Source organism: Phocoena sinus, chromosome 7 (assembly GCF_008692025.1).
Source record: "Phocoena sinus isolate mPhoSin1 chromosome 7, mPhoSin1.pri, whole genome shotgun sequence".
In the NCBI taxonomy this organism is placed as follows: Eukaryota; Metazoa; Chordata; class Mammalia; order Artiodactyla; family Phocoenidae; genus Phocoena; species Phocoena sinus.
In genome coordinates, this window is record NC_045769.1 from 55,090,295 (window position 1) to 55,103,552 (window position 13,258).

The window sequence follows — 13,258 nt, forward strand, 5'->3', positions numbered from 1 at the left end:
AATCTTCCAGTGTAAATGAAATGTGAGTGTCCTCTTCCCTTCTTTTCTATCCCTGACTTAGTCCTTCGTCTCTCATCTGTGCTCTTTCCCTGAGTCCCTCCCACTGAATACTGGAGCCATAGCATTTCACAGTGGCATTGGGACAGCCATTCAAACACCACACCATCTCCCCAAACTATTTTTGTTTCTCCCATCTTTAGCTGCCTTTCAATCCCAACTTCAAATTTTACTTCTCCCTCTTTATCATACCACCAAGTTATGACTTTGTTGTTTCACACTACCCCCTGGAAAACCTTAACACATGAAATTATTGATAGATTGTATCTTGTTGCCATAGAATCTACCTCTAAGATGATATTTCATATGTACTAAAACATAGAATGCAACTGAAATATAAATACTAAAGTATTTAGAGAAATGTTAAATTATTTTAAAGCCTATGCATTACAGATAAATTAAGCATGTAGCAAGAACTGCAAATATTCACAAAATGCATATGCATTTCAAAAGCATTATTTAAATCACATCATGATGGATTTTCGGTATACGTTGCTCACTGTCTATTCATAGCTGCTGGACTATAATTAGCTCTTGACTTTATGCTTTGCCAAGTTTGCTCCCAATGTTTGTGTCTCTCCCAAGGAACTGAAAGAGCAAGCAGAGTTGACATTTTTCTCAACTGCTCCCAAATAAAATAAAATATACTCTTTGTGACATGAGAGTTTAAAAAAATTCTCCCCACTTGTTGCAGTCATCTCATGGAGAAAGACTTACCTTTTCTTAAACTAAATGCAGTACTTAAGAGCTTCTTTATATGTCCTTTTCTGCAGGTTAAATCTATGTCAAGGTCTAGTGCAATTATACAACCACCAGGCAGCAAGTACCATTAATTAAGCAAGCTGACTTTTTTCGTGGGATGGGCTTGTAGCATTTAAACCCTGATTCCTCTCTGAGGCAAAGGAAAGCTGCCACACCTTGATCATCTTGTTGGACTTTAGCCTTATATCAAATGATATTTGGTTACTCTGATTGTCTAAACCAGGATTACTCAACCTCGGTACTACTGACATTTTGGCCCAAAGAATCCTTTGTTGTGGGTGCTGTCCTGTGCATTGTAGGATGTTTAGCAGCACTCCTGGCCGGCAGTACCCGCTCTCCACCCAGTTGTGACAACCAAAAATGTCTGTAGAAACTATCAAATGGCCCCTGGGGAGCAAAATCAACCTTGACTGAGACTAACTAGTCGAAATAATAAAGAATAACATTAAATGCATCACATTTTCTTAACTAAGTTATAAGAGATACTAAATCCAACAACATACTGTTTATTTTTTTTAATTCTGCACACTTTTCTACATTGTCAACCACACACATTTAGTAAGATTAGAAACAAAAGTGATTGCTGCAAAAGCAAACACACTCATTTGTACTTAGTAAAAATGGCTTTCTTGTTTTTATTTATTTTTCTTAGAAAAAAAGTAAAGAAACAGATTCCTTTAAATAAAAAAAGCAAGATTTCCTTTCATTGAGAAATCACTTTCACCTTAACGTAAATTAAAAGACATGATAGATCATCAGATATTTAGGATAAAAGTGAAAATCCATAATTACACTATGATCTCTCATTGACCTCATTTCATGTATATGTTCTCGTGCAATTGGCAAAATGAAAGGGCAGCCGTAATCTTCACTTTTAAACAGCTCAACCACGTTTACCCTCTTACTGTCTCTATCATTTATATTATAGGTCAGCTGTAACAAGTTCATGAAACACCATGTGGGCAGATAACAAGAAGCACCAAGTGAAAAGCTCATGTGGGAATCACTGCATTCAATTTTAATACCCTTAAATGGTATTGTTCTTCCTCAGAAAATTATTTGAGTCAGAAAGAACAATTCCACCAAACTGTTACAAGAAAATGTTCATCACAGGATTTTTTCCTGGAGATAGTAAAGTGCTTCTCATTTTTCTGACCCAAAAAATGCAGTTGGTAGAATTAAGCAATTCAGTAAATGCAGTGCCCATTGCACTGCTAACAGATTAGTGATGGTGTTTTATTCCCTAAGGTGAGCACTGAAGCTGAATCCACAGGAATATCTAAAAACCCCTAAGGTTAAACAGAGGCACAGAGTATTAAAAGCCTTGCCTAAAATCACAGAACTATGTAAGGCTTATGATACCAGCATTTAGAGTTACAGAATTCTAGTGCTAGAAGGGATTTAACAATCATCTGATCAAATCTCATTTTACAGTTGAGGAAACTGAGGCCCAAGGAGATTAAATATTTTGCCCTCCAAAATTCACAGGAAGTAGTGTCAGAACTGGGCAGGTAGCCCAATTCTCCTGAATTTCAGCCATGTAACTTTTTCCGCAAGACCAAAAGGGAGCTCCAAGAAACTGCTGCATATAAATAAGCTGTTTTGTAATGATACTGTAGATTCCCATGCCAAATTTTTTCCTTCTTTCCATTCATCTATTACACAGTGATTAATAAAGTAGCAGCATGGAAGTGCTTTCATAGCAAACAATTCAGTGGAGTGCTCTTATCAAAGTGGGTGAGGACAGTCCCTGGGCCCTCTTCCAGTAATCCTGATCACCTGGTAGGCAGAGTAAGATGTTCTTGAGACATTTGCTTTGGAAAATAATGGGAAGGGCAAAAGGTTCTTCACCACCTTTCTGTTCTCTCTTACCTTGTCCTCCCCAAGTGCTTAAGGGTACCAAGTCACCCCTTGACTGTCCAAATCCCCTTCCAAGAGCCTTCCCCAGAAAAGCCTTTCATAGACCAAGCCCTATGTTCAATATCTTTCTTTATCCACTTCCCACTTACCTTCATTAAATCATAAACCAAGATAAGATTACCTATTGTGGAGATATTTTAGAAGATAAAGCCTTGTGGAATTCCCTTAAATTTACCACAAACATGGCTCCCCACCCTACAGACTTGGAGAACTGGTGCTACACACTTAGTTCAATGGATGTAGAGTATCATTATATTTTCTCTTCCAGATGCTCATTTTGTTTGCCTACAGGGCAATGATTGTAGAGTCAAGTGATTATGTCCATCAGTGGAAATGAAAGTTCAGAAATCCTGACAGAGATACGATCTAAGCCTATAGATTTAGGATTAATTAAAAGTTAATGATCATTAGATATCATATTAATTAAAAGTTAATGATCATTAGATCTCATAGGGTGAGATCTTTGAGTGGAAAAGTATATAGAGAAGATTAGAAAACTTAAAGACAAGATTACACATCATTCATGTTTTTAGAAGGTGGGAAAAGAAAAAGGAATCAACAAAGACAAAGAGCACCCAAGGCTATACGAGAAAGAAATTGAGAATGAGCTATGTTTTGGTGAGTTAAATCAGTTTCCCAGACACTTTGCCAGAACTCATCAGATTGATGCAAATATTCCCTGTCTGTGCTGAGATACACAGATTTATCTAGCCCTTTCTGGAAACACACACACACACACACACACACACACACAAACACACTTTTTTTCTCCTAATAGCAAAAAATGGCTTTATGGTGGAGAAATATAAAAGATAGTTGGTATATGTGAATGTCTGGAAACCATTTTCATAAAGGAAAATTAGTATATCCAGGAAACTATAGTTCAGTGAGTTCTAAAAGTGATTTTTGTAAAATTCCATAGTGACTCAAAAACGGAACGCCTATTTGCATTTGAGAATAAAGACAGAAGTGTCAAAAGCCAACATGGATTTACTCAGAAAAACTTGTGTTAAATTCACCTTATTTTGCTTTCTGAGATGATTATTTAATAGAAAACTCTAGGTTGGTGCCAGAGACAAAATTTATTGTGATTTCAGGAAGTCATTTGATAAACACACTCACGATATGTCTCTTAAGGTAAGTGGAGAAATGTGAATTGAATGGGCGTTTGGTCAGGTTATAATTGTGCCCAAGCGTGTTAAATAGTTCATCAGTGTCAACCTGGAAGACACTTTGCCTTGCCCTGGGGAGACAGTTGGCTTTGTCCTAAACTCTGCAGTGTTCAACACTTTTATCAGTGATATTAATAGACAGAGGAAATAGGACATTTTAGTTGATTAAAAACATTGTGAATCAATGATTCTTATAAAAACAAAGAACTAATAAAGTCACTTTCATAAAAACAGATCATGTAGATCAAGGAGATGATTCCACTGATTACTTTCCACCTGAAAAGTAAGTAAATCCTGGAAATAAACATAAGTTGAAACGTTTCTAGAAAAAGATTTGAGAAAACTCTCTCTTATTGTCAGTGGAAGTTATCTGGTAGTGTATTTTTGGTGGAAAGTATTTTTCTACTTCAGGAATTATAGGGAGTGAAAAAATGTAATATCCTTGGATTACCTTCTTGAGTTTAGCACCATTTGAAAGTGAGACACAGGAGTCAGTAATCAGTAACCAGTAAAAGCTGGACTGGAGGACAGGGCTTGGACTTTTCTACTGGGTTTCCCCAAACTTCATCTCTGGTTGAGACAGACTTGTCTACTCAGCCACTTGGGTGCACAGCTAGACAACACAGGCTTCCCTTACAGAGGTTTTTCATGCATTAGAGCCAGTGTGGATGCACCCACTTTATGGAAGGCACATCCAAAAGAGAGGAACTCAAAGAGACAGAGCTGAGCAGGCTCAGTCTCTTCTTCCAAACCCACAATTAGGTAAGTCACTTCCTCCCCAGGAGCGAGTGAGGAGCAGGGAGACTAGCCCAGACTTTTATCCAAATTTCTGCTAAGCCTGTTGCAAAATTTCAACATTATTTTTTTCCAGAGGGGCCTGTGTTACCCATAGAAGTCATTGAGGAGTGGCCTGCCCCTGCATGACCCTCAGATCAACAAATGTCCCGGCCCTCCCATGAAGGAGTTTGTAGCTCATTAAAGTGGGACCTCCGAAGGTGACCAGAATGAAGAAAGTTCCAGGAATTAAGGCAGAATAAGACCTGGAGGTTGCAGGACCAATTCTCTAAATAGTCAAAGGGCTGATGAAAGAGGAGAGCAGTCAGACATCTTCTATGTCATTCCAAGAGGCCAATTCTGATGTATTGGTGGATACTGAGGAAAGGCAGATCTGTGATAAATACAGGAAGTTATTCTTAACACAAATAAAGCATAAACTTCTTTTCAAAGAAAGCACCCATTCAGAAAAAGTGTTCAAACAGAGGCTGTCAGAATGGCATAGAGGAGATCCTTAGTCTGAACAGGAGGTTGTAGGATCAAAGTCCCTGAGAAAAGGAAAATAAACATTCTACATTCAGGGAGAGCTGGAAGGAGAGGCACTAAGCTGTGGTAGGAAAACCAAAAGAAGGAGGGGCATTCCCTATGGAATATATGTTTGTTTAGTATTTTTTATTGAAGTATATTTGATTTACAATGTTGTGTTAATTTCTGCTATACAGCAAAGTGATTCAGTTATACATATATATACATTCTTTTTTTTTTAGGTTCTTCTCCATTCTGGTTTATCATAGGATATTGAATATAGTTTCCTGTGCTCTACAGTAGGACCTTGTTTATCCATTCTGTGTATAACAGCTTACGTCTGCTAACCCCAACCTCCCATTCCATCCCTCCCCCCAGCTCCCTCCCCCTTGGCAACCATAAGTCTGTTCTCTATATTGGTGATTCTGTTTCCATTTCATAGATAAGTTCATTTGTGCCATATTTTAGATTCCACATATAAGAGATATCATGTGGTATTTGTCCTTCTCCTTCTGACTTACTTCACTTAGTATGATAATCTCTAGGTCCATCCATGTTGTTGCAAATGGCATTATTTCGTTCTTCTTTTTTTAATTTTATTTAATTAATTTATTTTTGGCTGTGTTGGGTCTTCGTTGCTCTGCGCAGGCTTTCTCTAGTTGCGGCGAGTGCGGGCCATTCTTCTTTGAGGTGTGCAGGCTTCTCTTGTTGTGCCACGTGGGCTCTAGGCATGTGGGCTTCAGTAGTTGTGGCACACAGGCTTAGTTGCTCCGCGGCATGTGGGATCTTCCCGGACCAGGGCTCGAACCCGTGTCCCCTGCATTGGCAGGCGGATTCTTAACCACTGAGCCACCAGGGAAGCCCCTATTTTGTTCTTGTTTATGGCTGAGTAGTATTCCATTGTATATATATGTACCACATCTTATTTATCCATTCATCTGTCACTGGACATTTAGGTTGTTTCCGTGTCTTGGCTATTGTAAGTAGTGCTGCAATGAACATAGAGGTGCATGCACCTTTTTGAATTAGAGTTTTGTCTGGATATATGCCCAGTGGGATTGCTGGATGATATGGTAATTCTATTTTTAGTTTTCTGATGAACCTCCATACTGTTCTCCATAGTGGCTACACCAACTTACATTCCTACCAACAGTGTAGGAGGGTTCCCTTTTTCTCCACACCCACTCCAGCATTTATTACTTGTATACTTTTTTTTTTTTTTTTTGCGGTACGTGGGCCTCTCACTGTATACAAGCCCACTTGTATACTTTTTAATGATGGCCATGCTGACTGGTGTGAGGTGATACCTCATTGTAGTTTTGATTTGCATTTCTCTAATAATTAGCAATGTTGAGCATCTTTTCATGTGCCTATTGGCCATCTGTATGTCTTCTTTGGAGAAATGTCTGTTAAGATCTTCTGCCCATTTTTCGATTGGGAGATTTTTGTTGTGTTGTTGTTGAGTTGTAGGAGCCCTTGTTGATCACATCATTTGCAAATATTTTATCCCGTTAGTAATTTTCTTAATGAGAAAAACTTTTAAGAACTTCTGGCTTAGACCCAGGGTTTAAACTTTTTCTAAATGCCTGAAGGAAACCACTTTCTCTCAGCTAGGATTATGCTTTCTCTGAGGGTAAGTCATATCTGTGGGATAGCAGAAGGAACATTGTTTTGGTTTGCTTCTAATCTTCAACCTGAAAACACATTTATTTCTCAAAAATCACCTGTAAAGTATATGTCCAGAACAGGACTATGGGCTAAAATGAAGAACTCAAAGTCAAGGCAAGACATAACTTTCTCATGTGCAAGTAGTAGCCACAGGACAAAAACCAGTAATTGTTAATTAAGGAAAAATGTGCCCAAAATGCTGAGGAAAGGCAAAGAATGAAGTGGTTATAAAACAAGTAGGTTGGGATCAATGAGATCCCTTTCAGCTTCAATATTCTTTTGCGTCTATGCCAGAAGGGTTATTTGAACCTCTTCTCAAACCAGAGATGGACGTCAGTGAGTGGAGAGAAATACTAGAACAGTGTGAGATGGACCACTGTTTTTCTCAGTCTCGTAGAATGACCTATGCTCCACATGGGACAGAAAGACAAGTGGCAAGTGTTCCTCTACTGTATGTTGGTGTGTTCTCCTGCGAAAGTCCACAACATGGGATTGTTCCCTTAATATCTACCTCCCTGCTAGGCCGTCATCTCCAAGAGGGAAGGATTATATTTACTTTTACTCACCATTTATCTCTGCAATGCCTAGCACAGTACCTAGTATATAATAGGTGCTCAATAGATATTTTTCATTGTAAGAATAAAACTAAGGGGCTTTTAGAAAATAAAACCAGTCATTAAAATTGGCTTTCTCTATATGAGATACCTACAGTTGTCAAATTCAAAGAGACAGAAAGTAGAAGCGACTGGGGGATGGGAGAAGGGGAAGTTAGTCTTTAATGGGCACAGAATTTCAGTTTGGAAAGATGAAAAGATTCTGGAGATGGACAATGGTGTTGGTTGCACGACACCGTGAATGTCCTTAATGCCACTGAACTGTGCACTTAAAAAATGGTTAAAATGGTAAATTTTAGGTTGTGTATATTTTACCACAATAATAATAAAAAAGAATGGATTTCCTGAGAAAAAAGGAGGGTTATTCTAGGAGGGTCTGAGGATCACCTAAAAGGGAACATCTGATATTTGGGAACCACGAATGCTGTGAAGTGTGGACAGATAAGTAAACCAAACCAGAATTTGCTGGCAGAGGAAGACTCCTCAGATCATGATTGGAAAGACATGGATCCAGTCGAGACTGCATCATGAGAGATGAGAACCAGGGCTTTCTCTCTTCTGTGTCGCAAGGTCTGTCACCTCTCACTCAGAGGCTGGAGGTCGGTTTACACCGATTCCTTAGTCATGGGACAGGGCTGTGCTGAGCTTCAGCAGACAAACAGTTTCGAGTTCTGTAAGGCCAGAGCCAGGGCCCCAGCTGTCACTCACTGCAGGTCTTCTCAAGTTGTCTCTCTGAGGTTGAGTTTGAGATCTGGAAAAAGAAAACTCGACCACTAACTGGAAGCTTTGACTTTTCCATTTTGAAGGAGCAGGCCAAGCCAGCGGACGACTTGGCAGTCAACAGAGCAGGAGAGGGTCAGCTTCCACGGGAAGTGAAGCAGCTGGTCCCCGGCCCAGAGGGTGCTGTCCAAGGCCTGCTCCCGCCCGTGGATGTGCTTTCAGGAGAAGAATATGACTGTGTCTCGCCCGATGACGTCTCCCTGCCTCCGCTCCCGGGAAGCCCCAATTCCCTCCTCGCTCTGTCTGACATGGAGCTGGAGGCGCGTGCCCTCCCGTCCCTCCGCCGGCACCTAAGCGGCCACGGGATGCAGACAGGGACCAGCGGTCCAGGGGAGGCCCCGGAATCTGGCCTTCCGCCACCTGCTGCTTTTGCTGATGCTTGCAATGATAGGAGAGAAACATTTTCCAGTCATTTTGAGAAGCCTTCCCCCCAGTTCCAAGCTGAGCCCCCATTAACATCCCGAAGATTTCTGGAAGAGAGTACTGACTTCCACAGAATCAGTGTTAAACCTCCAGAGAGCATGTGCAGTGAAGTGCATGTGCGGGCTTTGCAACAGCACCCCCAGGCTCAGGGAAGTTTGCTAGAAACACCGGAGAAAATGCATGCTGATAATAACGTCACTAAAACCCGACATAGGCTGCATGCTTCCCAGGATGCATGCTCGGGCCTCGGGTTTCGGCCAGGCCCCAGCCAGGCCTGTCAGAGGCAAATGGTTCCCAGAGAAGAGATTAAAGTTACCTCAGCAAAGAACAGCCTGGTCAGCCTAGCTGGCCAGGCCCCTAATTTCTCCAGGCTCTTGTCTAATGTAACTGTCATGGAAGGTTCTCCAGTGACTTTGGAAGTTGAAGTAACAGGATTTCCAGAGCCTACACTGACATGGTGGGTAGCCTATAATGACAAGCCATAAACAGAAACAAATTGAATCACTGAGCAAATCATTCTGTGTGCACTAACTTAAAGGTTTAGGGGTAGCTGATTAATGTTCTAGGTCACTGCAACACTGCATGATTCAATCTCACATCGAACCCCCAACTCTCATTTTTGTAGCCGCATGGCTGATACCCTTAAAGAAAAGGTAACCATATAAAATAATGATTTAACCAACTCCAAAAGCACTGCAACTTAGTTGTGCTATTTTTTGGTTTCAGTTTAACATTCCGCATTTCTAAAGGTTGTGCTTGAACTTCTTTCCTATTGTTTATTCCTACATAAGCATGACATTTACTTGGTTTAACATCCAATTAAAAAACATAAGCATTTGGGTTTTTCTCTTTTCTCTCATTTACCAATTCCATCTTTTCCCTCTTCCAACAGAGTCACACATGCCACTTTTGTAATATTTGTTTATCTCACTAAGATTTCTTCATTTACATTTCTTCAGTGTGAAAGATGGAATAAAAATATTTCTTTCACAGTTGCTTCTAGTGACAGGTAATAAAGCCATTTTTGAAAGGTGATGTAATAACTGAGCTGTGAACAATGCGGTTTTACTCTAGACACATCACCATTTTTAGCCGAGTTGTTTTAATAAAAGTAAACGGCAGAACACAGGTTTTATATCACTTATCATAAAAGCAGTTCTAACTTTCTTAATATGTGGGTTACTTTTATTTATTTATTTATTTATTTAATTTTTTTTTTTTTGTGGTACGCGGGCCTCTCACTGTTGTGACCTCTCCCGTTGCGGAGCACAGGCTCCGGACACGCAGGCTCAGCGGCCATGGCTCACGGGCCCAGCCGCTCTGCGGCATGTGGGATCTTCCCGGACCGGGGCACGAACCTGCGTCCCCTGCATCGGCAGGCGGACCCTCAACCACTGCGCCACCAGGGAAGCCCCTTTTTTTTTTTTTTTTTTTGTGGGTTACTTTTAAACGTTTAGAAATTTTTCGTTTTCAACCTTAAGTATATTTATTTGAGGACAAAGTTACAAATACGTGAGCATGAGTTTATACTTATAAACTAAGTACAATAGCATTTATTTATCATACTATTTCAGTAAACATTAAATTAGCTCTTTCAATTACTGTGTGTGCCTGTTGATGGTACTTGAAGTGTGGATCAGCTCTCTAAAGAGTTTATGAGAAAATGTTCGTTTCTCAGATTATTAAAAGAAATTGCACTTGGGTTACAGTGCAGCCATTTATGCTTTTTGTCTTATTTTGTTGTTTTTACAATTGCATGTTTTTTACAGATCAGGAATTTTGTATTTAGGAATTTAAATATCAGTAAATTTATTATTTAATATCATCATTTAATTCATTATTAAATATTAGTTCACTCCAAAGAAAAATGTTGTCTGAAGTGTTTCTTGTTTTGGTCCACACAAAAAATGACTTGATTAGTATTTGCTGTTGAAGAACTGCTGCAGTATTGTGAAAAAATATCTTGCCCTCGAATTTACAACAATTTTGCTCAGTTAACAACTGGCAAACTATCAGGGAATCATTCTTAGGACACTCAGAAAAATGCAAAATTATCACTTAGGCAACGGGAATAGAAAATGCTTCAGGTTTGTCACCACTTCTTGTGTGGAAGAACATGGGGATAAATAAATAAACAAGAACCTAGAGTATACAAAATAAATTATTTGCTTTTGTATAATGATGCAGCTAAATGCTCATAATGATGCAGCTAAATGCTCATATTCGTAGAAACGTGCCATTAACAGTAGTAATCCAATTGAATAAATGCCTTTTATAATTGGAAATTATTTTCTTCTAATGAAATTAATTCACAAAAATTAAATGAACTCATCTCGCCAGGAAGTGCTATGTAAGTACCTTCCTCTAAAGCGGCGCATTGGTATTCTCCTGTGGATCTTGCGGGATGAGTCTGATGGGGAAGATGAATCTTTCTCCCATAGATTTCAAGGAGTCACAAGCTGCTGTTTCATAGTGGCTGAAAGAATGACACAGGTCAAATAGAATGCGCCATTTCCCATTTGGGGTGATTGTTGCCATGAGCAAATGGTGGCCCAGTGTGACCAGATGGCCCAGGTTTTTTAAGAGGAGTTGGATATCTGAATTTTCGTATGCAATATTCTAATTGGTAAATGTCCAAAAATTCAGTTTTTAAAAAACACAGTCTGAGCCCATCAAGCACGTCTATGGCTACCAGTTGACATCCTCTGCTTGAAGGATAAACAGCCCCACTGGAATTTGTGGTTGCTGCAGAGTTCCTGCTAATGCTAGAGAATATTGCAGTAGTCATGGACCGAATTGCAGTGCTTATTAGAACTTGGAAATGATGTGAATAAACAGTGATCCTGACTTTAAAAACTGACTCTCTGCTTCAGGTACAAGAAGGGCCAGAAATTGTCTGCAGATGGGCACTTGCAGGTTTTACACAAGGAGTCAAGACATTCGGTGTTCATTCCGAAGGTATGCGAGGCAGATGCGGGCCTCTATGTGGCTCGGGCCCAAAACTCTAGTGGCATTCTCTCTTCCAATATCATCCTCCACGTGACAGGTAACCACAGGCCACCCATCACAAGAATAAACTGGATCCTGCTGAGTGTCATCTATGTTAGCGTGTCCCTAATGTACTGGCTACTCACACAGTAACTGCGCGGTTGGCACCAATGGGCGTCATTCTTATGAGCCTAAAGGACAACAATACTGCTGTTTATTTTCCTGCATTTCCCACCAAGCATCCCCAACCAAGTATCCCCCACCCAGTGTACCTCCATTCTGGCCGTATTGCTTTTTTGAAATACCACTGCTCGGTGAAATAATCAAATTTTCTTTAGTGCTTTAATGTATTTGAAGAGCTCAGTAAATCACGAGCAGCGAATAAGGATACATCCTGTATTCTCAAAAGAGATGTGTTCAGTATAAAACACAGTCAAATTATACGATGTTTATTCCCTCCTAATTTAAGAACATTCAGATCAAGTCTCACATCAGCATGCAGATGTGGTTTATTTCAAATCCAACTGTTTGATTATCTATTTTTAATTGTACGCATAAACATCTCTTTGTAGAATAAGAGTAGAAATGTTGAACTAAAAGTGTAATTTTCATTATTGCATAAGATGTCCTTTAATTTTGCTTTTCATGTCTTGATCTCATTTATTGAAATACATTCTATGTAGTTTCAACATAGCCTACATTCCTGAGTCTGAGGATGGCACTGCAAATAATCATTCCTCCTGTTCATCTCATGGGTTTGACATTGGAGAATAGATGTGCTGTTAGCCTTAAATGGAGTTTGAAACCTCCATCAGCTGTGTGTGTCACAGAGCAAGATAGAGCATAGCCACAGAGGTGGACCAACAGTATTCCTGTCCTTCCGTTGACATGTTTTGGGCAGCCACGTGTGTACAGCTGCAACCGGCTTCTCCTGCTTCTAATCTTGATTCTGTTGCTGACCATTTTTACAGCCTGTGGGAAGGCATAGTAGTGCCTCAGTTTCCCATTTGGCAAATGGGTTCATCATCTACCTCTTGGGCAACTGAAGGTTTTCATTTCATGTCTTGTAAAGATCTGGAAAATGGAAAGTACTCTATGAAGCCTAAGGGTAATTGTATTGCTTACTGTAATTTGTCATCACACTGCCTTCTGCCCACTGTTTTCTTTCAGATATTGTTTCTTTTGAATATTAACTTAAAGGATGGTGTTAGTATGTGATTTCCAACTATTTCCATATAGGTAAATGATGTTTTCTGAATTGGAGCTTAAATTCCTTTCTAATTTCTTAAGACTATATCTTTTTCAAAGACTTGAAATTAAACTCAGGGGGATACATTTAGTAAGATCTTGGGAGAGAAAAGTATATAATAAGATGACAAGATAAATTCTATCCTTTTCTTATAATTGCCACTGTAATATTGAAGAATGTTCTATGCCTTTCTGAAATATATTATTCAGAAAAGAGGATCATCATTTTAGTGCCTTTAAAAAATAAACACGTATAAGAGAGGCATTTGTTTTTAGATTTTAAATGTAGTCTTGTCATGTTAGGGTTAAATCTTTAGTTGAAAGAAT

At 39.5% G+C, this 13,258-nt stretch overlaps 1 protein-coding gene across 1 annotated transcript in view; it reads left to right on the plus strand.

Annotated features, from left to right (window-relative positions):
• Positions 1-11,836, plus strand: part of CCDC141 (coiled-coil domain containing 141) — a 204,396-nt gene extending 192,560 nt beyond the window's left edge. The window contains exons 23-24 of the mRNA XM_032637784.1: positions 8,299-9,152; positions 11,569-11,836. Coding sequence (XP_032493675.1) covers positions 8,299-9,152; positions 11,569-11,836 — 1,122 coding nt within the window. The remainder of the gene's footprint in view (positions 1-8,298; positions 9,153-11,568) is intronic.
• The last annotated feature ends 1,422 nt before the right edge of the window (positions 11,837-13,258 follow it).